This window comes from Equus przewalskii, chromosome 15 (genome assembly GCF_037783145.1).
Source record: "Equus przewalskii isolate Varuska chromosome 15, EquPr2, whole genome shotgun sequence".
Lineage (NCBI taxonomy): Eukaryota > Metazoa > Chordata > Mammalia > Perissodactyla > Equidae > Equus > Equus przewalskii.
The window spans coordinates 3,199,402-3,224,682 of record NC_091845.1 but is presented as its reverse complement, the minus strand read 5'-3'; the positions used below and the strand labels follow the sequence as shown (position 1 = coordinate 3,224,682).

The 25,281-nt window shown below is 40.0% G+C and overlaps 1 protein-coding gene across 7 annotated transcripts in view; it reads right to left on the bottom strand.

The window, feature by feature from the left end:
• CFAP92 (cilia and flagella associated protein 92 (putative)) overlaps positions 1–25,281 on the bottom strand; it is a 126,694-nt gene that overhangs the window by 46,226 nt on the left and 55,187 nt on the right. For all 7 annotated transcript variants that reach the window (XR_011526817.1, XM_070574614.1, XM_070574617.1 and 4 more), the window contains one exon: positions 17,936–18,840. Coding sequence is in view for 6 of the 7 variants with exons in the window: in XM_070574614.1 (XP_070430715.1) it covers positions 17,936–18,840 (905 nt within the window). In the remaining variant the exon portion in view is untranslated. The remainder of the gene's footprint in view (positions 1–17,935; positions 18,841–25,281) is intronic.

Sequence of the window (25,281 nt, the reverse complement as noted above, 5' to 3'; positions counted from 1 at the left end):
AGCTGTCAAGGCAATGAGTTGCCCAGGCATAAAGGCCATTACTGAAACCTCCACAGATGAAGAGGTAATCAGGGGGTGCACACAAGGCTCCCACATCAGTGACATCATCTGTAGACTCGTTCATCAGCATAGAGGCGTTAGCCTCGTGTAACAAGGCTCAGATACTATTTTGTTACATGCTGAGAGGTTGCCTGGGTATATCAAGAAATTTACAGATGGCCTGGGTTACACTGGTGGCCGCACAGAATTTTTCATACAAATATTCAGAAGATCCTGTTTTCTCCTCCCAAGGCTAGGTTAAATTAAAGCAATAAATGAGTTTAGATGGCCTTACCACCCCGAGTCAGTAAAATGGGCCAGAAAAGCAATTTAGACAATCAACAGCATCTGGAATCACAGTGAAATTACTTATAGGGCGAACTAAGGGTCATTACTGTCTTAAGACACACTGAGGTTTCTGATGGCAAATCCAGCAATCAGAGAGGTTCCCCTGTTTGGAAGGGATTGGGAAACGTCAGCAAGGGCATTGTTCTTCCACAAAAGAGAGGGAGAAAATAAAGAAACAACAGTGGAAAAGGGTATTTAGGCCTGGTCCACTCGTCCTGGGAAAGCTGTCTGCCTCAGACGTCGGCTGCTTCTCTTCCTGGTCAGTTTGATTTGAGGTCCCCAGTGTTTGTTCAGGACCAGATGTCAGGTGAGCCTTCTTCAGCTGTGAGATGTGCACCCAAGGCTCGAGTCCCTGAAGTTTGGCTGCATCTGGGTAGAGAGGAGGGCCTGGTGTAGTCCCTCCCAAGGAGACTTCAAGGGCACTAAAAGTGGAAATGTCAGTTTGGAGTATCACAGCCAGACATTTAAGGACACTAGAAGAATTTAGGGTCCAGCCCAGCTTACAGGTATAACAACACCTTAAAGACAATAGGGCTAGAATCTAATACCTACAAAGGTGTGAGCATAATTTCTCTCTCCACAATAACCTCCATTCTAAAAAATAAAGATAATCATAGTAAAACTAATTTGTTTGTATTAGGCTTGGCCTGATTATTTATATAAATGTAGCAAGACTAGTGATTGATCATATAAGCTTTTTCAAGATTGCTTTGCTGGACCTTGTAAGCAAGGTACTAGGCTGATTTTTCAAAGCAGTCCCTAAAAGCTGTCTGGTCATTTTTTAGTCTATGTACATCTTTCTTGAATATGACATTTTAGATAAAGGCTTATCTAGAATAATCCAGCCAATATTTCCAACTGCGTCCTATTACAAGGAGAACAGACCTTCAGTGAACGCATGCAAATACATACACTGTCATGAAAAGAATACTTATGAGTTACCAAATCCTGAGGGGATCAGGCAGAGAGAAAAAGATAAATGTTTCAACCCTTCTTGCAAAGATACACTTTACCAAATTGCTGTAAATCATAGAGAGCTTAAAGGAGAGGAGAAAAACGGGTCCTTGACATTTGGAAAACAAAACATTAGAGCAATCAGTCCTCCGCTTAAGTTCCAGAAATTCCCACCCAGCTCAGTGTTATGATCTTAAAGCTACCAAAACCTATATTCCAGAGTACTTGTCAGAGTCACTTTAATGAATCTTTTTGAAAATGAAACGTGTAAAAGCATCACAGTAAAACAACAGCTGTCTGTAACTGACAAAAGACTGTTTTTAGAAAAGGCGACGGGTAAATACAATTGACAAGAAAATTTGGGTATTTTTGCAACATATATTTTAATAGTAATTAGAATTACAGGTAATAACATTATATTAGGCTATATCATATTTTTAAAAATTTTATACAATTTCTAAAACACTTGCTAGTAACACTCACCCATACAATATAACCTAAAAGGTTTATTATTGCTTATTCGATCATGCTGCTCATGTAATTTCACATACCAAATAAGACTAATTAGTGTAATATTTCTCTTTTTATAAGAAGAGCTAATAAATCTTTTGAGATGTCCCAGGTCCTCTCTGGAAAATCCCAAAGTTACATCCAGGTTGAAAAAACATCATTTAGGATTTGAATATTTGGGGAAGTTTGTCAAAAATATTAAGAGATTTGGACAGTTGACCAAATATCACAGATCATTACGAAATAATCCTTAAGCATCTATTTGACTAAAGTAACAATAACAGGTTTCAAAGGCAAATAGAAAATGTTACACAGTTGTAAGCAAAACTTAACTCCTTCAATACTAAGAAGTCTCGGTTTTCCTAAGTAATGAAAGATCTGATAAAGAAAAAGAAAACGCAGGAAATTATTTTGATAAAATATAAAATCTCTGTTTTCTAGGCATATCGCTTAAAGGCAAAGAAGATTTTACCATTTGTTTCATCAGCAGCCCAATAACCCAAGAAAACTTTGTCCTTTTAACACAAAAGAAAGCCATATTTTAAGTTTGCATTGGCTTATTTTGATATTAAAATTTACTCATTCCAATCTTAGCCAGTCCTGACTGCTCATAAAATTCTTTTCCTGAGATTCCTTTCCCCAACCTTCTACAACTTGCTTTTTACACTTAGATTTGTCCTATTTTTCTTCTTTCCCATTCTGGATTAAGCAGTCTCTCTTTAGGACAGAATTCCTTTCTTTTCCTCAACAGAATACATTTCCATCCCTCATTCCTTCTTTTACTGAAACACACATCCTGCTTTCCTTGCACTCAGAGGTGCTTCCCTTTTTGTTTCTAGTAGCTTTTCTTGCATAGATTAGAATTCTTAACCCTTGGAATCCCCAAATCCTAGTGAAAACTAAGAAGTAAGCAACCGTGGACTGGCAGATTTATAAATACATTTCATAATTTCTAGGAGTATATGCCCTTTTGAATAGCGCGATCTTTCAGTGTGGCACAAGACATGGTTACCAACAGACCCAAATTTATCTTTAGTTTCTTTGCAATAGGAAGCCAAAAGTAGATAAATCTATGTTCAGTAATTAATGTTTTGGTATTTTGTCTTGTTTGAAAGGTGATTTAGATATTCAATGACTATCTAGTATGTAGTTTAACTTGGCATAAACTTTGATCTTATTTACATTTATTTTAATTACTGGCTTTTAACAATCATGCTTGGATTAAATTAAATAATCCAACCATCATCTTAAGTTAAATCTTGTTACTTTTTTTTATAGGAATATTCTTCTTTTTTTTTTTTTTTAGATTGGCAGCTGAGCTCACAACTGTTGCCAATTGTCTTCTTTTGTTTTTCTGCTTTTTCTCCCCAAATCCCCCCAGTACATAGTTTCATATTTTAGTTGTGGGTCTTTCTAGTTGTGGCATGTGGGACGCCGCCTCAGCATGGCCTGATGAGCAGTGCTGTGTCCGTGCCCAGGATCTGAACTGGCGAAACCCTGGGCTGCTGAAGCAGAGCGCTCGAACTTAACCACTCGGCCACGGGGCGGCCCCTTAAGTTACTTTCTTACCAACAAATTTTATAACAGGGACAGCATGCACCTACTTGACCAGTAAACTCAGGCAGAGAAAAAAGCTGCACATTTGCCTTATGTCCAACACTAAAAACTCTGAAGACATACCCGTTTTTTATTTACACCAACAACCTTCAACTAGCTTTCATTTACTAAAGATTAATCCTAGATCACATAAACTTGAAAAGCATTTGAGTTAGTTTCTATTGTATTTCTCAGATTTAAGAAAACAACTTATAAGCACTTAATTTCAAGTCAATTAAATAGAGCTTTTTTACACATTTGTTTTGGCAACACCATACAGAGGTAGAAAAATATCACATCTCCATAACATACACACATAAACATACACACATAGACGTCCGTAACATATAGACAGGCACAGACAGAGATCTCACAGCTTTCATTTAAAAAGTTTAGCCATGTCTCAGGTATGAAACTCAAAAGAATAATTGGATCCAAATTGTATTTCTGCTAGATGGACTTAGTTAAGGTTAGCTGTTCAGCTGGTCAAAAGTCTTTTACTAAAGATTTTTATTTGCATGCTGTAAGGATCCTGGTAGAGCTGTTTTTTGGAGTCATTTTGTCTTTTATCGAAAGTTTAGGGTAATTGCTATTTAAATGTTTCCTTCTGGTTGTTGATTTGTTCCAGTTAACTTAGAATTAGTAATTAGGGGTTTAGCATTTGAATCTTCAGAGTGTCTGATTTCAAAGGGGCCAGTTTTCCCAGAGGGGAAGATAGGAGGATGGTCCGGGGCAGAGCCTGAGCGCAGGAAGGCTGCCGGGGGTGGAGCCAGAGACAGAGGGGTCTGGGAAGACAAGAGGGTGCCTGAGACAAAGAAGAAGGGGGAGGGGAACACGAGGCTTCAGAAGCCAGTTTGTTTTTTCTTTGTTTTCTAGTTGTTTTGGCTAATTTAGACAAGGTGTCTTGTAGTGGCATGATTTTAGAGCTTTGTGTGCATCCAGAAGCCTCCAGGTACCAAGGAAAGTAGATATACCATTCATTCTGCTTAAATTTAGAGCTGCAGTCTTCCAATTTGGTTTTAAGAAAAGCTAGTCTGGGGAGATCAAAAGTTCTCCATAATGGCGATTGCAATTCTGGACTTCCTGTGGTTTGTTTGGCCCATTTAGTTAAAAATGCACGTGTTTTGGTGGGGGTTTTTGGTGAGGAAGATTGTCACTGAGCTAGCATCTGTACCAGTCTTCCTCTATTTTGTACATGGGATGCGGCCACAGCATGGCTTGATGAGTGGTGTGCAGGTCCACACCCCAGATACAAACCCATGAACCCTGGGCTGCTGAAGCAGAGTGTGTGAACTGAACTACTGTGCCACCGGTCTGGCCCCAGCCCACAGTTCTTAAACATAAACGCAGCCAGGGTCCCTGAAAGAGGGTTTCCCTCAGAACACTTAGATGACTAGGATCCAATTTCTGAAATTTCCTCTGAAAATCCAAGAAAGTTGCTAGAGTGCTAACCTTGATCTAAAAACCACATCTAAAATCTAAAAACCAAATTTAGATTTTAGGAATCTAAAAACCAAAGAAAGTTGCTAGATTCCCAGCCCAGACTCCAAAAGGAATCTAAAAACTAAACAAAAACTCTTGGATTTTCAGCAAGCCTGAACCCCAGGAGGAACTGTGTTACCTTCAGAAAATGACTGAGCACTCACCAAGGATGATGCCTTAAACCCAAGGACAGAGCCTTGAACAGGAGGACAAAGTCCCTCCCCTGAGAGGACAAACCCTCTCTTGATCCTGGATAAAGTCTGAGAGCTCAGAACACAAAGGGAGGGGAGCTCAAAATCCAAGAGGAGACTCACCAAGCTGAAAGCAGGCAGCAGCTCACACAAGTGATGAGCACAAAGGGCTCGGTGCAGGTGCCTCACTTGCCTCTGGGGGCCCCATCTCTCGGGGGTCACCTCCTTTGGATCCCACTTTTCTGACACCATATATGTCAACTTAGAAAGAAAATTTTCCTGTCATTTTACCCTCAAAATGAGTTTTTTGGGGAATAGCCATAGGAATTGCAATCCGGGATGTACACGCTATGGGGAACCATAGGCAAGTCTGGAAAACAAAGCCAGGGAACTGCTTTTATAGAAAAAAAGGGGGAGGGGGAGGGTTTTTCTAATTGAAAGTCCATTGGAAGAAGGTAACAGTTCAGGGCAGCAACGGCTTATCATTGGCTGATCTGTGACATTTCTCAGTGGCTGAGCTGCAGTGTTTCTCATTGGCTGAGCTGCGACGTTTCTCATTGGCCAAGCTGTGGCGTTTCTCATTGGCCGAGCTGCGACATTTCTCATTGGCCGAGCTGCAATGTTTCTCATTGGCCGAGCTGCGACGTTTCTCATTGGCCGAGCTGTGGTGTTTCTCATTGGCTGAGCTGTGGTGTTTCTGGTTGGCTGAGTTGTGGCATTTCTCATTGGCTGAGCTGTGGCATTTCTCATTGGCTGGTCTGTTGCCAGGTAGGCAGAGAAATCTTCCTTTAGTAGTAAAGTAGTTTTACTTCCCGTCAAAGATACAAGCATCTGTCTCCCTGTTTGGTGTAATTGATGATGTAAGATAGGGCGTGACAGCTCCTCCTCCAGGCCTTCCTAAACCCAATTTAATTAAGGTTTCTCTATTAATTTCCACAAACTGATACCATAGAAATACAAAGCATCATAACAGACTATGAACAATTACACACCAACAAATTGGACAACCTAGGAGAAATGAATAAATTCCTAGAAACACACAACCTATGAAGACTGAATCATGAAGAAAGAAAAATATCTCAACAGATTTATTACTAGTGAGGAGATGGAATCAGTAATCAAAAACCTCCAACAAACAAAAGTCCAGGACCAGACAGCTTCACTGGTGAATTCTACCAAAGAATTGAAAGAATAATTAGTACTAATCCTCTCAATCAATCAATCATTCAAAGAATAATTAGTACCAATCCTCTCAACATCTTCCAAAAAATAGAAGAAGGAATACGTCCAAACTCACTTTATGAGGCCAGCGTTACCCTGCTACCAAAAGCAAACGCGAACATCAGAGGGAAGAAAACTACAGGCCAGTATCCCTGATGAACACGGATGCAAAAGTCCTCAACAAAGTCTTAGCAAACCAAATTCAATGATACATTAAAAGGATCATACACCATGATCAAGTGGGATTTATTCCAGGATTGCAAGGATGGTTCAACATCTGCAAATCAATCAGTGTGATACACCACATTAACAAAATGAAGTATAAAAATTATATAATCATATTAATAGATGAAGAAAAAGTATCTGACAAAATTCAACATCCATTTCTGAAAAAATCTCTCAACAAAGTCTGTATAGAGGAAACATACTTTAACATAAGAAAGGCCGTATATGACAAGCCCACAGCTAACATGATACTCAATGGTGAAAAGAGGAAAGCTTTTCCTCTAAAGTCAGCAACAAGAGAAGGATGCCCACTGTCACCACTTTCATTCAACATAGTATTGTAAGTCCTAGAGAGTAATTAGGCAGAAAAAAAATAAAAGGCACCCAAATTGGAAAGGAAGGAGTAACACTGTCACTATTTGCAGAAGACATGATTTTATATATAGAAAACCCTAAAGACTCCACCAAAAAACTGTTGGAACTAATAAATGAATTCAGTGAAGTTGCAGGATACAAAATCAATATACAAAAATCAGTTGCATTTCTATACACTAGTAACAAACTATCAGAAAGAGAAATTAAGCAAACAATCCCACTTACAATTGCATTTAAAAAATGCCTAGGATTAAATTTTACCAAAGAGTTGAAAGACCTGTATACTGAAACTATAAGACACTGATGAAAGAAATTGAAGAAGACAGAAATAAATGGAAAGATATTCTGTGGTCATGGATTGGAAGAATTAATATCATTAAAATGTCCATACTACCCAAAGCAATCTACAGATTCAATGCAATCCCAATCAAAATTCCAATGGTATTTTTCACAGAAGTAAAACAATCGTAAAGTTTGTATGAAATCACAAAAGATCTCAAATAGCTGAAGCAATCCTGAGAAAGAAGAACAAAGCTGGAGGCATCATGTCCCTGATTTCAAACTATATTACAAAGCTATAGTAATCAAAACAGTAGGGTATTGCCATAAAAACAGACACATAGAACAATGGAACAGGATCGAGAGCCCAGAAAAACCCTATGCATATATGATCAATCAATTTATGACAAAGGAGCCAACAATATACAATGGGGAAAGGACAGTCTCTTCAATCAATGGTTCTGGGAAAACTGGACAGCTACATGCAAAAGAATGAAACTGGACCATTATTTTACACCATACACAAAAATTAAGTCAAAATGGGTGAAAGACTTGAATGTAAGACCTGAAACCATAAAACTCTTAGAAGAAAACCTAGGTTTACAGCTCCTTGACATTAGTCTTGGCAATGATTTTTTGGATCTGACACCAAAAGCAAAGGTAACAAAAGTCAAAATAAACAAGTGGGACAACATCAAGCTAAAAAGCTTCTGCACAACAAAGGAAACCATCGACATAATGAAAAAGCGACCTACTTAATGGGAGAAAAATATTTGCAAATCATATACCTAACAAGGAGTTACTACCTAAAATATATAAAGAACTCACACAAGTCAATAGCAAAAAAAACCCCAAAGAATCTGATTAAAAAATGGGCAGAAGATTTGAACAGACCTTTTCCCAAAGAAAACATACAGATGGCCAACGGGTACCTGAAAAGATGCTGAACATCACTAATCAGGGAAATGCGAATCAAAACTACCTGTTAGAATGGTTATTACCAAAAAGACAAGAAATAACAAGTGTTGTCAAGGATGTGGAGAAAAGGGAACCCTTGTGCACTGAAGGTGGGAATGTAAATTGGTGCAACCACTATGGAAAATAGTATGAAGGTTCCACAAAAAATTAAAAATGGATCTATTATATGATCCAGCAATCCCTCTTCTGGGTATTTATCTGAGAAAAACAAAAAACTAATTTGAAAAGCTATTTTATAATAGCCAAGATATGAAAACAGCCTAAGTGTCCATTGATGGTTAAATGAATAAAGAAAATGTGTTGTACACACACACACTAGAATATTATTCAGTCATAAAAAAAGAAGGAAATCTTGACATTTGTGACAACACACATGGACCTTGAGGGCACTATGCTAAGTGAAATAAGCCAGACAGAGAAAGATAAATACCATATGATCTCACTTATATGTGGAATCTAAAAACAAACAAACAAAAACCCAAACCAAGCTCATTGATACAGAGAACAGATTGGTGGTTGCCAGAGGTCAGGGGTAGGGGATAGGCCTAATGAGTGAAGGTGTCAAAAGGTGCAGATAAATGGTAGAAAATAAGTGTCATGGGGATGCGCTGTGTAGCATGGCAACTATAGTTAATAATACTATATCGTATATTTGAAAGTTGCTAAGAGTAGCTCTTAAAAGTTCTCATCACAAGAAAAAAATCTGTAACTCTGTGTGGTGAGAAATGTTACCTAGACTTCTGTGGTGATCGTTTCACAATATCCACAAATACCAAATCATTATGGTGCACACCTGAAACTAATATAATGTTATATGTCGATTATACCTCAATAAAAAATAATAAAGGAAAAAAACTCAACCTAAACCTTATACCTTATACAAAAATTAACTGAAAATGGATCATAGGTTTAAATGTAAGTTATGAAACTTTTGGAAGAAAATACTCAGGACGTAAGGCTTTATGAAGAATTCTTAAACATGGCTCCAAAAGCATAATCTGTAAGATTAAAAAAAATCAATAAGTTAGACTGCATCAAAATTTAAAACTTTTTCTTTGGAAAAGACCTTTTTAAGATGATGAAAAGACAAGCTACAAAGTAGAGAAATATGATACACTAACCACATATCTGACAAAGGTCTCACATCTAGCACATATAAAGAACTCTCAAAACTCAATTTTGACACCAAGTAATCCAATCAGAAAATGGGCAAAGGACATGGAGAGACATCTCACCGAGAGGATATGCAGATGGCACATAGCAGATGAAAAGGTTCAACATCACTAGCCACTAGGGAAATGCTAGTTAAGATCACAGTGAGATATGACCACACTTATTAGAGCAGCTGAAGTAAAAAATACTGACAATATCAAAAGATGGCAAGGATGCAAAGAAACTGAATCTCTCCTACATTGCTAGTAGAAATGTAAAATGTTACAGCCACTCTGAATAATAGCTTGGTAGTTTCTTTAAAAACTCAATGCAGGGGGCCAGCCCCATGGCATAGTGGTTAAGTTCAGCACACTCTGATTCGGTGGCCTGGGTTCATGGGTTCAGATCCTGGGCACCTATAGCACTCGTCAGCCATGCTGTGGTGGTGACCCACGTGCAAAATAGAGGAAGACTGGCAGAGATGTTAGCTCAGCGCTAATCTTCCTCAAGCAAATAAAAGAGGAGGATTAGTAACAGATGCTAGCTCAGGGCTAATCTTACTCAGAAAGAAAAAAAAAACCACAAAAAAAACCCTCAACGTATTAGTTTTCTATTGCTGTGTAACAAATTACCACAAATGAGCAGCTTAGGACAATTTACTAGCTCACACAGCTCTGTAAGTCCAAAGCCCTGCACCATGTGACTGGGTTATTAGCTCAGGGTATCACAAGGCCGAAATCAAGGGGTCAGCCAGAAAGAGCTCTGATCTGGATGCCCTGGAAAAAAAATCCACTTCCAAGCTCATTCTTGTTGCTGGCAGAATTCAGTCTTTTACTGGCTACTTGCATTCCTGGACATGTAGCCCCCTCCAACTTCAAGCCAGCAATGATGCATTGAGTCCTTCTTGTGCTTTGAACCTCTGACTTCCTCTGTCTCTGACATCTAGACCAACCATAGAAAACTGTGTGTTTTTATGGGGCTCACCTGATTAGATCAGGCCCACCTTCCTATCTTAAGGTGAATTGATTTGGGACCTTAATTGCTAGAAAATCCCTTCACAGCAGTACCCAGATTGGCTGAATAACTGGGAGAAGGTGTGTGCACACCATAGGCAGGAATCTTGGGGGCCATGTTAGAATTTTGCCTGCCACACTAAACATATACTTACCATACAACCCAGCAGTCATACTCTCCGGGGTACATCCCAAGGAAATGAAAACTTTTGCCCACACAAAAATCTGTACATTATTGTTCATAGCAGCTTCATTTGTAATAATCGAAAACTGGAAACAACCAAACTGTCCCTCCATAGGTGGATGGTTAAATTATGGCACATCCATGCCATGAAATACTACTCAGCAATAAAAATGAGCAAACTGTTGATGCACAAAACTCAGGGTGTTACACTGACTGGAAAAACCAACCTCAAAAGGTTATGATTCTATTCATGTGTAACATTCTCCAGATGACAAAATCATGGAAATGGAAAATAGATTGTGGTGGTGTAACAGTTTTGTATCTTCATTGTAGTAGTGGTCACAAAATTCACTTTTTTTTGTGAAAAAGTGGATTTTTTTTCCAACACAACACATTGTACCAATGGCAATTGCCTGGTTTAGATATGGTTGTGTATAGTGTATCAATATAGCTGTTGATAGCTATGTAAGATGCAACCATTGGAGGGAAGTGGGTGAAGGGTCCATGGGACCTCTCTGTAATATTCCTTAGATTTCCTAGGACTCCATAATTATTTCAAAACGAAAAGTTAAAAACGTGCACAGGTTTTTCATCCAGCTGGAGTTGAGTTTTTTTTTTCAGGTATGAGGCCTTCTTGAGGATTTCTTGTAAGGGGTCTTGTGGCTCCCTTAGCTTATGTTTGTCTGGGAAAGTTTTATTTCTCCGTCATATCTGATGGATATTTTTGCTGGAGAGAGTATTCTGGGCTGAAAGTTTTTGTCCTCCAATGATTTGAATATGTCATTCCAGTCTCCCCTAGCCTGTAAGGTTTCTGCAGAGAAATCTGCTGAAAGCCTGATAGGGGTTCCTTTGTAGGTTATTTCCTTCTGCCTTGCTGCCCTTAGTATTCTTTCTTTGTCATTCAGTTTTGCCAGTTTCACTACTATATGCCTTGCAGTAGGACTTTTTACATTGACATATTTGGAGATCTGGCAGTGTCTTCCATGTGGATTTCCATCTTCTTCCTTAGGTTTGGGAAGTTCTCTGCTATTATTTCTTTGAACAAGCTTTCTACTCCATTCTCCTTCTCTTCTCCTTCTTGAATACCTATAATTCTTATGTTGCATTTCCTAATTGAGTCGGATATTTCTTGGAGACTTTCTTCATTTCTTTTTAGTCTTAATTCTCTCTCCTCCTCTATCTGGAGCATTTCAACATGTCTATCTTCGATTATGCTAATACACTCCTCTACAGTGTCCACTCGAGCATTCATGGAATCCATATTTTGTTTTATGTCTTCCATTGTGTCTTTCATCTCTAATATTTCTGATTGATTTTTCTTTATAGTTTCAATCTCTTTTGTGAAGTAGCTCCTGAACTCATTGAATTGTTTCTCTACCTTTTACTTTGTTGACTTTTTTGATGATAGCTGTTTTGAATTCTTTGTCATTTAGATTACATATTTCTGTGTCCTCAGGACTGACTTCTGGGTACTTGTCATTTTCTCTCTGGTCTGGAGATCTAATATGTTTGATATTACTAGAGGGAGTGGCTCTGTTCTTTCACATCCTGGCATCATTTGGTCATAGTTACCACCTATTGCCAGTGGGTGGGGGTCAAGAGCCATATATTCTGAGCCCTCCACTTTCAGCCGAAATCCCAGGGGCTGGAGCTGTGCTGAGTGGGTGGGGGGAGGGGTGCTTTCTCATGCATGTTCTCGGGGTTTTCTCCCTCTGCTCTCACTATCTGCTCTCCTGGGGTGTTGGTTTGATACAGTCACCCCCCCCCCCATGAAAGCTTTTGCCCTGGTAGAGGGCTTCCCTCTAGACTGCAAGGGCCCTCGGGAGCCCTTGATGTTCCCGTGAACAAACGTCCCCTCCCCTGTTCCTTCCCTCATGGATCCTCCCGCAGTCACCACTGCAGTCTTTAAGGGGAAGGAGTGAAGTTTTCTCTTACCCCGTTCCACCTCCTCTGAGGGGGACTCCAGGCTCTCCACCCTCCGTCCTATGGCTGCGTGGGTCTCTCTGACGTTTTTTGTGTTGTGTTTGGATGTCCTCTGTTGGATTACAGATTTTTTTGTTGTATATTGGAGGGGAGAGATTTCTGAGACACCTCACTCCACCATGATGCTGACGTCACTCTCCAACTGGAATTGATTTTTGTGAATGATTTGATGTAGGAAATTATTTTCCCTTTTTCCTACAGATAAACAATTACCCCAACACCACTTATTGAAAAGTTTATCCTTTCTTCACTGAATTTTTTTTTGTCCACTAGAGGAATTTTTAAATTGAGATATAACTCACATGTCATACAATTAACTCATTTAAAGTATATAATGCAATAGTTTTTAGTCTATTCACAGATACGTGCAACCATCACCACAATCAATTTTAGGACGTTTTCATCACCTAAAAAAGAAACTTTGTACCCCTTACCTATCACCCCTATATCCCTACTCTCTGATCTACAGCTCTGAGTATCCACTAATCTACTTTCTGTCTCTACAGATTTGCCCATTCTGGACATTCCACACAAATCAATCATATAATATGTGGTTTTTGTGACCGACTTCATTCACTTAGAATAATGTTTTCAAGGTTCATCCATGTTGTAGCGTTAACAAGTATCTCATTCCTTTTTATGTCCAAATGATAGTTCATTGTATTTATATACCACATTTTGTTTACTCTTCATCAATCAGTGGACATGTGACTTGTTCCCATGTAATGGCTGTTATGAACAATGCGCTAGTTCAGTGTGGACATATGTTTTCATTTATCTTGGGCGTTTACCTAGGAGCAGGGTTGCTGGTCACACAGTCACTCTGCTAAATCGTTTAAGGAACTGCCAGGCTGTTTTCCAAAGTGAGTCCACCCTCTAACCCCCACCAGCAGTGAACACCCATCCTGACTCCTCCACGTCCTCGCCAGCACTGGTTATTATCTGACTTTTGATTCTAGTCATCCTGGTGGGTGTGAAGTGGTATTCCATTGCATAAATTCACCCTTTTAAAGTGGGGCCAGCCCGGTGGTGCAGCAGTTAAGTGCACACGTTCCGCTTCATGGCCCGGGGTTCACTGGTTTGGATCCCGGGTGCGGACATGGCACCACTTGGCAAGCCATGCTGTGGTGGGCGTCCCACGTATAAAGTAGAGGAAGATGGGCACGGATGTTAGCTCAGGGCCAGTCTTCCTCAGCAAAAAGAGGAAGATTGGCAGCAGTTAGCTCAGGGCTAATCTTCCTCAAAAAATAAAAATGAAAAAAAATAAAGTGTACAATTCGGTGATTTTAGTATATTCATTTCCCACTGATTTTGCAATATCAAATATTTTGTATGTAAAGTGACCACTTATGTTTAGGTCTGTTCTGAGTTTTCTACTATATTCCATAGGTCTGCTTGTCTGTCCCTGAACCAATACCACACTGTCTGAATCACCAAAGTTTTTTTTTATTGAGTTCATTTCAGTTGTATGTTATTTCTTGCCTGTCACCACATAAGTGCTCCCCTTCACCCCCTGTGCCCACCTCCCACCCCCCTTGCCTTGGTAACCACTGAACTGTTTTCTTTGCCCATGTGTATGTTTATATTCCACATATGAGTGAAATCATCTGGTGTTTGTCTTTCTCAGTCTGGCTTATTTTGCTAAGCATAATTCCCTCCAGGTCCATCCATGTTGTTGCAAATGGGATGATTTTGTCTTTTTTATGGCTGAGTAGTATTCCATTGTGTGCAATTTTATTTCTGGGCTTTCAATTCTCTTCCATTGATCTGTGTGCCTGTTTTTGTACCAGTACTGTGCTGTTTTGATCACTATGACTTTGTAGTACATTTTGAAGTCAGGGATTGTGATGCCTCCAGCTTTGTTCTTTTTCTCAGGATTGCCTTAGCAATTTGGGGTCTTTGGTTGCCCCATATGAATTTTAGGATTCTTTGCTCCATTTCCATGGAGAATTTCATTGGGATTCTGATTGGGGTTGCATTTCATCTGTAGATTGCTTTAGGTAGTATGGACATTTTAACCATGTTTATTCTTCCAATCCCTGTGCATGGAATCTCTTTCCATCTCTTTATGTCATCATCAATTTCTTTCAGTAATGACTTATAGTGTTCATTGTATAAGTCCTTCACCTCCTTGGTTAAATTTATTCCTAAGTACTTTATTCTTTTAGTTGCGATTGCAAATAGAATGATATTCTTGAGTTCTCTTTCTGTAAGTTTGTTATTGGAGTATAGAAAAGCAACTGATTTTTGTAAGTTGGTTTTGTACCCTGCAACTTTACTGTAGTTGTTAATAATTTCTATTAGTTTTCCAGTGGATTCTTTGGGGTTTTCTATATATAAGATCATGTCGTCTGCAAACAGAATTTCACTTCTTCACTCCTTATTTGGATTCCTTTTATTCCTTTCTCTCATCTAATTGCTCTGGCTAAAACCTCCAGCACTGTGTTGAATAAGAGTGGTGATAGTGGGCATTCCTGACTTGTTCCTGTTCTCAGGGGGATGGCGTTCAGTTCTTGCTCATTGAGTATGATGTTGGCTGTTTGATCACCAGAGTTTTATAATGTCTCGGTATCTACTAGAGCAAGTTCTCCCATCTTGTCCTTATTCAAGAGTGTCTTTCTTTTAGGCCTCTACATGTTGATGTAAAATTTTAAAACAGCTTTTCAAGTTCCACAGTTTTTTAAAAGTTGGTATTTTCAAACTGAGGTTGCATTGAATCTATAGATCCAATTTGGGGATAATTGACACTTATAATATTGAGTATTCCAATCCATGAACATGGTCTGTCTCTTCACTTATTTAAGTTTTCTTTAATGTTTCTAAAAGTTCTATAATATTCATGACAGAAGACTTTCCTTTCTGTCGAATTTACTCCTGTGAATTTCATATTTTTATGATTTTTTAAAGTGTTTCTTTTAAAAATTATTTTGTGTATGTAGATGGTATTCAGAAATTCAATGATTTTTACATTAATTTTTGTATCCAGAAACCTAATTAAACTATCTCATCTGAAAATATTTTTGGTATTATTTTTTTTAATTTCTTGTAAACTTTTTAATTTATTGACATAGTTTAAAACACATTTCAATGTCTGCAATATCTATAGTTATATCTCAGTAATTTTCAGGCTTTCTTCTTTTCTAATACAAGCATTTAAGTCTATTAAATTTCTCCTAAATAATGTTTTGACATCAAGCAACAAATTTAGATAATATACTATTGTCATTATTGTTCAGATCAAAAATGTCTAATTTCCATTACAGTTTCTCTTTGACCCAGGGGTTATTTGGAAGTATTTGTTAATTTCCAAGCATATGAAATTTTTTTCTCGTTAATGATTTTTTTTATTTCTACATAAATTGAACTGGGGTCAGTGAACATATTTTATATTATTTCTTCCATTGGAGAAAACTTTTCATTGAGATATAATTCCGATACCATATGCACCGAGTTAGCCAAACTGCAAAGTTTGAGAGCACAGTCCCCCAAAATGCCCTGACCTCTGACACCAATTGCCAGTTTGGGGATCCCTAAAACTACTCTCAGGTTTGTCAATTTGCTAGAAGAACTCACAGAATTACTAAAAGCTGTTATGCTCATACTCAGGGCTTATTACTGGGAACGAATACAGATTAAAATCACCTAAAGGAAGAGACACATAAGGCAGGGTCCAGGATCGTTCTGAACACAAGGCTTCCATTGCCCTTTCCTCATGGAGTCAGGGTGTGCTGCCCCGATGACACTGACGAGTGACAAAGCGCAGAATAGCTCTCCCAAGCCTTGATGTCCAGTTTTACTGAGGGTCCATTACAGAGCCACGATTGGTTGACTGCCCACACAGCAATCTCAGCATCCAGGTCAACTGACACTGCCTGACCGGAAGCTTCCACTCTAAACCACATTGTTGGTCCTTCTGGTACGGCCACCCTCCATCATTTGACTATCAGGTGAGGCTGGTCACATCCTAAGATCCTGTGTGGAAAGCCCCCAACCTAAAAGAAGACAGTCCTATCAGGTCTGACACAGATCACCTCCCAGAAGCCAAGGGCAAAGGCCAGACCTCTGTTGGGCAAGGCCCAATTCTTTACCACACACCATAAAGTTCACCCTTTTAAAGGTAAAATTTAGTGTTTTTTTAGTATACTCACAATGCTGTGCAAACATAAACACTGTCTAATTTGAGAACATTTTCATCACCCCAAAAAGAAACTGTACCCATCGGCAGTCACTCCTCACTTCACCCTCAGCCCTCCCCTGAGAGCTTGGCAACCCCTGTCTACTTCTATCTCTATGATTTGACATTCTGGACATTTCATATAAATGGAATCATATAATATGTGCCCTTTTATGTCTGGCTTCTTTTACTTAGCATAAAGCTTTCAAGGTTAGTCCATGTAGAAGTATGTGTATCAATATTTTATTTCTTTTTCATGCCTGAATATTATTCCATTGTAGGAATATATCACAGTTTGAAAAAATACATATATATCACATTTTGTTCATCAGTTTATGGAAATTTGGGTTGTTTCCACTTTTTGACTATTCTAAATAATGCTGTTATGAACATTCGTGTGCATGTTTTTGTGGGGACATGTTTCTAGCCCTCCTGGGCAGATAACTGGCCATGAGGCCAGCTCCTCACCAGTTTCTCCTGGCCCATCAGCACAGCAAGACAGGCCCCCGCAGCACTGCACTCCCCTCCTGTGTGGACAGACTCAACTTCTGGACTCCCTGGAGATGCTGTCAGCATCCGGGTCCTGGGGCATCTGAGCTCTGAGGACAGAGAAGGAACCTGCCGACTAAAGGAGGGAGGTCCCGTTTACCCAAACCAGGCTACTTGCAAATCATGAAAGGAAAAGAGAATTTTCATGTCACCAAAACTAAAGAATGGAAGGACCATGAAGGGCCACTTGCTCCAGAACCAGACGCTTTAATTGCCTCTACAACGCCCCCACTGAGCGGCCAGCAGTGGGTCCTGAAGGCCTCCAGGAAAGGGGAGCTTTCTGTAGCCTAGGCAGCCCCTCAGGCTTCAAAATAATCAGATGTGCCTTACTGGGCCGAGTTGAAATCTATTTCCATATTAGGGCCATAGAGAACATTCTCCTCCCTCTTAACTGAGTTGGCCCCTCAGAAGTCTGAAGGCAGGACTCATTTTCCTGAGCCACCTTCTCTTCTATATACCCCGAAAGTCTTCCCTTCAACCAAAGGCAAGCCACTTTTCCTGTTATCAAGTCCAGTTACCGAGCCCTGCAAAGCGTCTTATACAAACCCCAAGAGGAACTGAACCGGCATATCCCTCTCATAGACGAGAACACTGAACCTGAGCTTGGCCTGGAACGATCTCTCCACTCACTCAGCATCCAGGTGCCATCACTTCTCCATGAAACACAAAACAAATCACCTACCGCCTCTGGTGGCTCTCCCACAGCCACTTTAAGCCTCGGTCAGCCAAGCCTTCCAGAATGAGGAGGTGGATCTTGCCATCCAGCAGGTGGAAGCCTGTGAGCACATCCAGGTCCTGCTTCTCCTGGATCCTCACCCGCATCTTAAACCCTGACAGGATCTGCTGGATGGTCAGGATAGGGTAGGAGTCCAGGTCGAGGGCCTTGGCATTGATCATGGCGACGTCCTGCAGCAGGCTGTACAGGAGGATCTTCCTGGAGCCGAACACGAAAATGATCCGACCAAACTGGCTGCCTGTGAGGTCTGGATCGGGGGCTTCGGCCCTGGCCCGCAGCGGCACGGCGATCTCCACCCGCAGCTTGAGCAAGGAGTTGGCCTCTAGGTAGTTGCCCGTAGGCATTGGGCCGTGCTGGAGGCCGTCTATGGGAGCCCGGAACCCCACAACCTTCCTGCTCGTGCTGTCCCGGCCGCCACAGTTTGTGGGCTTGGGCTGGCAGTTTTGGATGGGGACAGCCAGGTTCAAGTACTTGTGGCCAAGAAGGAGGTCAGCAAAACTGACCTGGGCAACCCCATAAGGGTCCCACATCTTATTTTGGGATTCAAAGGGGTTGTTCTCTGTCTCTTTTGGAGAGATGAGAGACTGGAGGTTGAGGTATGAATCCAGGGGGTCCTCCCCAAACAGGGTGGGCTTCCGGGAATACTCCTCTGACTTGCGGTCCCGGTCGTGAACTTCCACCACCATGGGGGGGCCCTCCAGGTATTCCCTCAGGTCACTGGGGTGAATCGCCCCAAGGAAGATGACATTGACATCCTGGAAGTAGATGTGGACTCCATGGGGCTGCCCCTGAGTCTTGTGGATTGGAGTCCTGTGGAACTGGTACCTGCAGTACACGGGGCTGCACAGCCTCTGCGAGAGAGAAAGGTGACAGCAGGTCACTGGCTGCAACAGCAATCACTCCTCCTCCCCTCTAAGGGAAGGCTGCCAACACAGGGGCTCAAATCCCAGGGCCAGACTCACTACCTGCAGCCCACGCCTGGGTGTCCTCCCCACAACACTGCGTGAGAGCCTGCCCTGCACGGTCATTCCTAGGACTGGGCGGCAAGCGTGAAAGCACCACGATGGCGGTGGCACCAGACGAGCCTCAACAAGTGGGAGGCACTGTTTCCTCCTCCCAGACTGTGAGCACCAGGAGGACAGGCGACGTGCCTTTTTCACATGTGTATTTCTAGTTCTGAGCCCAAGGCAAGGCACAGAAGAGGTGGGAATAAGTGGTTTTAGGAAAGGTGATCCATATTTTCCAGACACCCATCTGGAAGGTTGGCACAGGCTCACCTTCAGCATGTTAAGCACCCACACAGAAAGCTGCCACATGGTGAGATGGAAAGGAGAGGCAGAGCTGTTTTGAGGCAGAAAATAGGGAACTTTGCATGTTTTAACCTTAGTGCTAAGATTTTATAATAAAGAGCTAATCCTTACGCAACTCTGTGGTTCAAATTCATAGTCTTAAGTGTCCTATTTCTTCTACAATGAAGCTGACAATTTATTTAAAAATAATCCTGGATTGGTAGTGCTCCCAGGTACCTGGCAGAAGTAATTAAGAAACTTTTCTGAGGGGCAGTCCCATGGTGTAGTGGTTAAGTTTACTTGCTCCACTTTGGCAGCCCAGGATTTGCAAGTTCAGATCCTGGACATGGACCTACACACCACTCATCAAGCCATGCTGTGGTGGCATCCCACATACAAAATATTGGAAGATGGGCACAGATGTTAGCTCAAGGCCAATCTTCCTCACCAAAAAAAGAAAGAAAGAAAGAAAGAAATCTTTCAACTTAGGCCTCAAGGAATTCCCACAAAGTTCCACTGAATATGAGATCACAGTAGAAATCACAAAACACCTAAGGGGAAAATGTAGTACTATCAAAATCAGATGCATAAAGGCATAAGACATCAGAATGAGCAGATACATAAAGTAATATATTTTTTAGGTTAAAAAATACAAGAATATCATCAAGGTCAAATGTATTGTAATTGTACTTACTAGCAATGAACAATTTAAAAATGAAATTTAAAAAATATCACCTATAGTAGTAGAAAAACATAAAATACTCAGGAAGAAATTAAATGGAAGATGTGTAAGACTTGTACACTGAAAAGTATAAAACATTGCAGAGAGAAATGAAAGAAATACAGAAATTTTCATGGCCAGGAAAATGCAATTAATTCTAGATGAATCATAGACCTAAACATAAAAGCTAAAATTATACATCTTCTAGAAGAAAACATAAGAGGGTATCTTCATGAACTTGAAATCATGGGAAAAGATTTCTTCGACAGGACACAAAAAGCACTAATCATAACAGAAAAAGTTGATAAAACGGACTTCATCAAAGACTCTATTAAACAAATTAAAGTCAGGGGCCAGCCCAGTGGCGTGGTGGTTGTTTGCATGCTCTGCTTTGGTGGCCTGGGGTTTGTAGGTTCCGATCCTGGGCATAAACCTATACCCTGCTTACCAAGCCAGGCTGTGGCAGCGTCCCATATACAAAACAGAGGAAGATGGGCAGAGATGTTAGCTCAGGGACAATCTTCTTCACACACACACACAAAATTAAAGTCAAGCCCAAGATTGGCAGAAAATATGTACAATACATATATATCTGACAAAGGACTTTTTTCCAGAATATAAAAAGAACATCTACAAATAAATAATAAAAAAGAAAAAAATTAAAAATAGTAAAAGAAGAACATTCAAATCTGGCTAAATGGAGTAAGCACACCCCACCCTGCCTTTCCCAGTGAATGCAACTGAAACCCCTAGACAGGATGTGTGGAGCAGCCATCAGAGGCCTCTGAAAAGTGAAAGGTAGTGGGTGGATTGAGGAAAGACCAAACTCACAGTACAACTGACCTAGCAGTGAGTTTCCTGGATTTTATTTTCCTCCTGTATGTCACAGACTGGACTCAAAGGAAGCCTGGATCTCAGAATTGTGCACCAGAGCAAGCTCTAAGAGAAGCCCTCTCTTTCTGTTCCAAGGAATGACGGGGGGCCTCTATGGGACAGAGAGGGTGGGGTGAAATCCCCTGATTTTTTCTCTCCTGGCCCTGCCCTCAGGCAAGTTCAAGTTCTAAAGCTGCAATCTGGTGGCAGTGGCAGGTTCGCATGTTTGGATCCCTGGCACGGGCATACTCCACTCTTCAGCCATGCTGTGGAGGCATCTCACATAGAAAGTGGAGGAAGACTGGTACAGATATTAGCTCAGGGCTAATCTTCCTCAAGCAAAAAAAAGAGGAATACTGGCAACAGATGTTAGCTCCAGGTGAATCATCTTCACACACACAAGTCTAAGATATCCAAAATTAATTGACATACAAAGAACCAGGAATGTGACCAATTATGAAAGGGAGAGACAACCAAGAGATGCCAATTCTAAGGTGGGACTCAAATATTGAAATGATCAGATGAAGACTTTAAAACCACTATTATAACTGTGCTCCAAGAAGTAACAGCAAACACTCTTGAAACAACTGGAAGGTAGCCAGTATCAGCAAATAGAAACTACAATGAAGAACCCAATGGAAATTTTAGAACTGAAAATAAAATAACTGAAATAAAAAATTCACTAGAGCCCCAAAGAACTAAATGGAGATGGCAGAGGAAAGAGTAAGTGAATTTGAAGATAGATCAATATGCAGTCTGAACACAAAGAGAAAAAAGATTGAAAATTAAAAAGTAAACAGAGCCTCAGGAACCTGTGGGACAATATCAAAGTTCTAACATTTGCATCATCAGAGTCCCAGGGGAAGAGGAGAAAAGATATTTGTAGAAAAAAATATTTGAAGAAATAATGGCTAAAAATATCCTAAATTTGGTAAAAGGCATGAACATGCAGATTCAAGAAACTGGGTCAGTCTCAGTCAGGATAAACTCAAAAGAAACACACACCCAGACACATCCTCATTGAACTGGTGGAAACCAAAGACAAAGAGTGTGTCACCAAAGCAACCAGAGAAAAATGACGCATTACTCCTGGAGAACAACAATTTCAATAACTATGGATTTTTCAACAGAAACTATGAAGCCAATACAAACTTGAATAGAATGTTTACGGTGCTGAAAAACAAAAGAACTTTTCCCCCAGAATTCTACATCTAGTGAAAATACACTTCAGGGATGAAGACAATACAAAGTCATTCTCACATGAAAGATAACTATCAAAGAATTTGTTGCTAGCAGACCACAAAAGGTTACTACTGTATGATTCCATTTATATGACATTCCGGAAAAGGTGAAACTATAGACATAGAGAACACATCAGTGGTTTCCAGGGGTGAGGTGTGGCAGTGGAGTTAACGAGAAAGGGGCAGTGTGAGAGAAGGACTAGAGATCACAAAGTCGTGTGAGAAAACTTCTGGAGTGTTGTGAATAATGTATTTCAGTGAGAAAATATTCTTAAAAACTTAATCTCCATCTCACTCCAAAAAAATCTCAACAAAAGGATTAAACACCAGATTAGAAAATGTCGAAAAGAGAATTAGTGAACTAGAATACAGAGCTGAATGGATTACCCATGTTTACACACAAAGAAAAAGATATCAGAAATATAAAAGGAAGGCCAAAAGAAAATGGAGGCAAATGTAAGATCTAACATATATCTAATTGGAGTTCCAGAAGACAATTATAAGTGGAATTGAAGAGAGGTAAAAATAGAAAAGATAAGGACAGCGTATTCTTAAGAACATATCAAAGACATGAATTGTAGGCTGAAGAGGCATGAGTCACAAGAATAATGAATAGAAGAAACGCTCACCTACATATCACAGTGAAACTTCAGAACACCGAAAATAACAAAGTGATCTTGAAATCAGCTTGAGAGAAAAACAGCTTATATTCAAAAGAACAATTAGACTGAAAAGAATAAAGAAAGCCTGAAGAAATTGAAATAATATTTTCCAAATGCTAAGAAAAGATAACTTTCAATCTACCTTTCAAGAACAAGAGTGAAATAAAGATATTTTCAGACAAACAGAAATTGAGTTTGCTACCAATACAAATGGCCAACAGGTACATGAAAAGATGCTCAATATCACTAATCATAAGGGAACCACAAATCAAAACCACAATGAGATATCACCTCACACCTGGGAGAATGGCTATTATCAAAAAGACAAGCGATAACAAATGCTGGTGAGGATGTGGAGAAAAGAGAACACTTACGCGCTGCTGGTGGGAAAGTAAATTGGTGCAGCCTCTGTGAAAAACTGCGTGATGATTCCTCAAAAAATTAAAAATAGAACTACTATATGATCTAGCGATTCTGCTTCTGGGAATATATCTGAAGGAAACAAAAACACTAATTTGAAAAGATATATACACCCCCAAGTTCATAGCAGCATCATTTACAATAGCCAAGACACGAAAACAACCTAAGTGCCCATCAATGGATAAATGGATAAAGGTACATACATACACACCAATACACACATGTCACATCTTCTTTATGGAATAGTATTTAGCCATAAAAAAGAAGGAAATCCTTCTATTTGCAACAATATGGATGGATCCTGAGGCATTAATGATAAGTGAAAAAAGTCAGACAGAGAAAGACAAACACTGTATGATCTCACATGAGGAATCTACAAACAAACAAACTCATAGAAAAAGAGATCAGATTTGTAGTTACCAGAGGCAGAGGGTGTTGGAGGGGGAGTTGGATGAAGGGGTCAAAAGGTACAAACTTCCAGTTATAAAATAAATAAGTACTGGGGATGTGATGGAGAGCATTTTAAAAAAGATAACAGACTTCCAGTAACAGCAGAACAGATCATCAGAACTAATCTTCCTGATAAAGACAACCAGAAAAAGTAGACAAAATATCCAAAGTATTTCCTTAAAGTCATTGGAAATTTATAAAGATAGTGGAAAAATTAAATTCCTGATCCAAGAGCCTGAAGAAGAAAGAAATCCAGAGACCTGAATCTAGCGTTTGGTACTACATCTGCCAATTCCAGAATAGATTTCTGAGAGGCTGAGCATCATTTTGGATTCCAAAGACAAAAAGATGCAAGCCTCAAAGAGGAGACACCCAGGGCAGGAAGTGGCTAGCTGCCCAGCTCCAGGTTTCTAGATCTGGGCCCTACTAAAAAGCACCCTGTTTATCCTAAGAGTTCTCATCACAAGTATCTCTATGAGAAGATGGATATTAACCAGGCTTACCGTGGTAGCTGTTTCGCAGTATACGTGGGTCAAGTCATTAAGCTGTCCGCCTTAAAGTTACACAGTTCTGTATGTCAATTAGATCTCAATAAAACTGGAATTTGATTAAGCCCCCAGCACCTGACAGAAGAAAAAAAAATCTTCTCTGAAGGAAGATAAATACTAGCCTTCAAATTATTTCTATAAATTATTTTTCGAATACAATGTCAAGTTCAGAGAGATAAACAGGCATACTAAACAAGACACCATGAATAAGAAACAGTAGAAACAACAGATCATATAAACAATCTGACAGGCTCCAGATATTGGAATGATCAGATACAGACATTAATCACTATGCTTATTGTGGTCGGCAGAATAATGCCCCCGAAAGACATCCACATCCTAATCCCAAAAACCTCTGAATATGTTACATGGTGAAAGGAGATTTTTCAAGTTGAATTATGTCGCCCTGAAAGGTCTGTTGGAATTCTAATACCTGGTGCCTGAGAGTGTGATGTCTTTGCAGATGTGATCAAGTTAAGATGAGGTCATTAGGGTGGGCCCTAATCCAATATGACATGTCTTTAGCCACTGATGCGATGGATTATAGTCCTTGATTTTCAAATGTTGAACCAGCCTTACATACTTGGAATAAGTCCTACTGGGTCATGATGTCTAATTCTTTTTATCCATTTTGGGTTTGACTTGCTAATATTGTATCGAGGATTTCTGCATCAACGTTCATGACAGATATTGCTCTGTAGTTTTCTTGCAATTTCTCCGTTGGGTTTGGTATTAGAGTAACGCTGACTTCACAGAATGAGGGAGGAAGTGTTACCTCTCCTGTTTTCTGAAAAAGATTGTAGAGAACTGGGATAATTCCTTCCTTAAATGTTTGGTAGAATTCACCAGTGAACCCCTCTGGGCCTCACGCTTTCTGTTTTAGCAGGTTATTGATTATTGATTCCATTTCTTTAGTAGACATAGGCCTATTCAGACCATCTAGTTCTTCTTATGTGGGTTGTGGTAAACTGTCTTTCAAGGAATTGGTCCATTTCATCTAGGTTATCAAATTTGTGGGTGGTGAGTTGTTAATAATATTCCTTTATTATCCTTTTAATGTCCACGGGATCGGAGGTGGTGATCCTTTT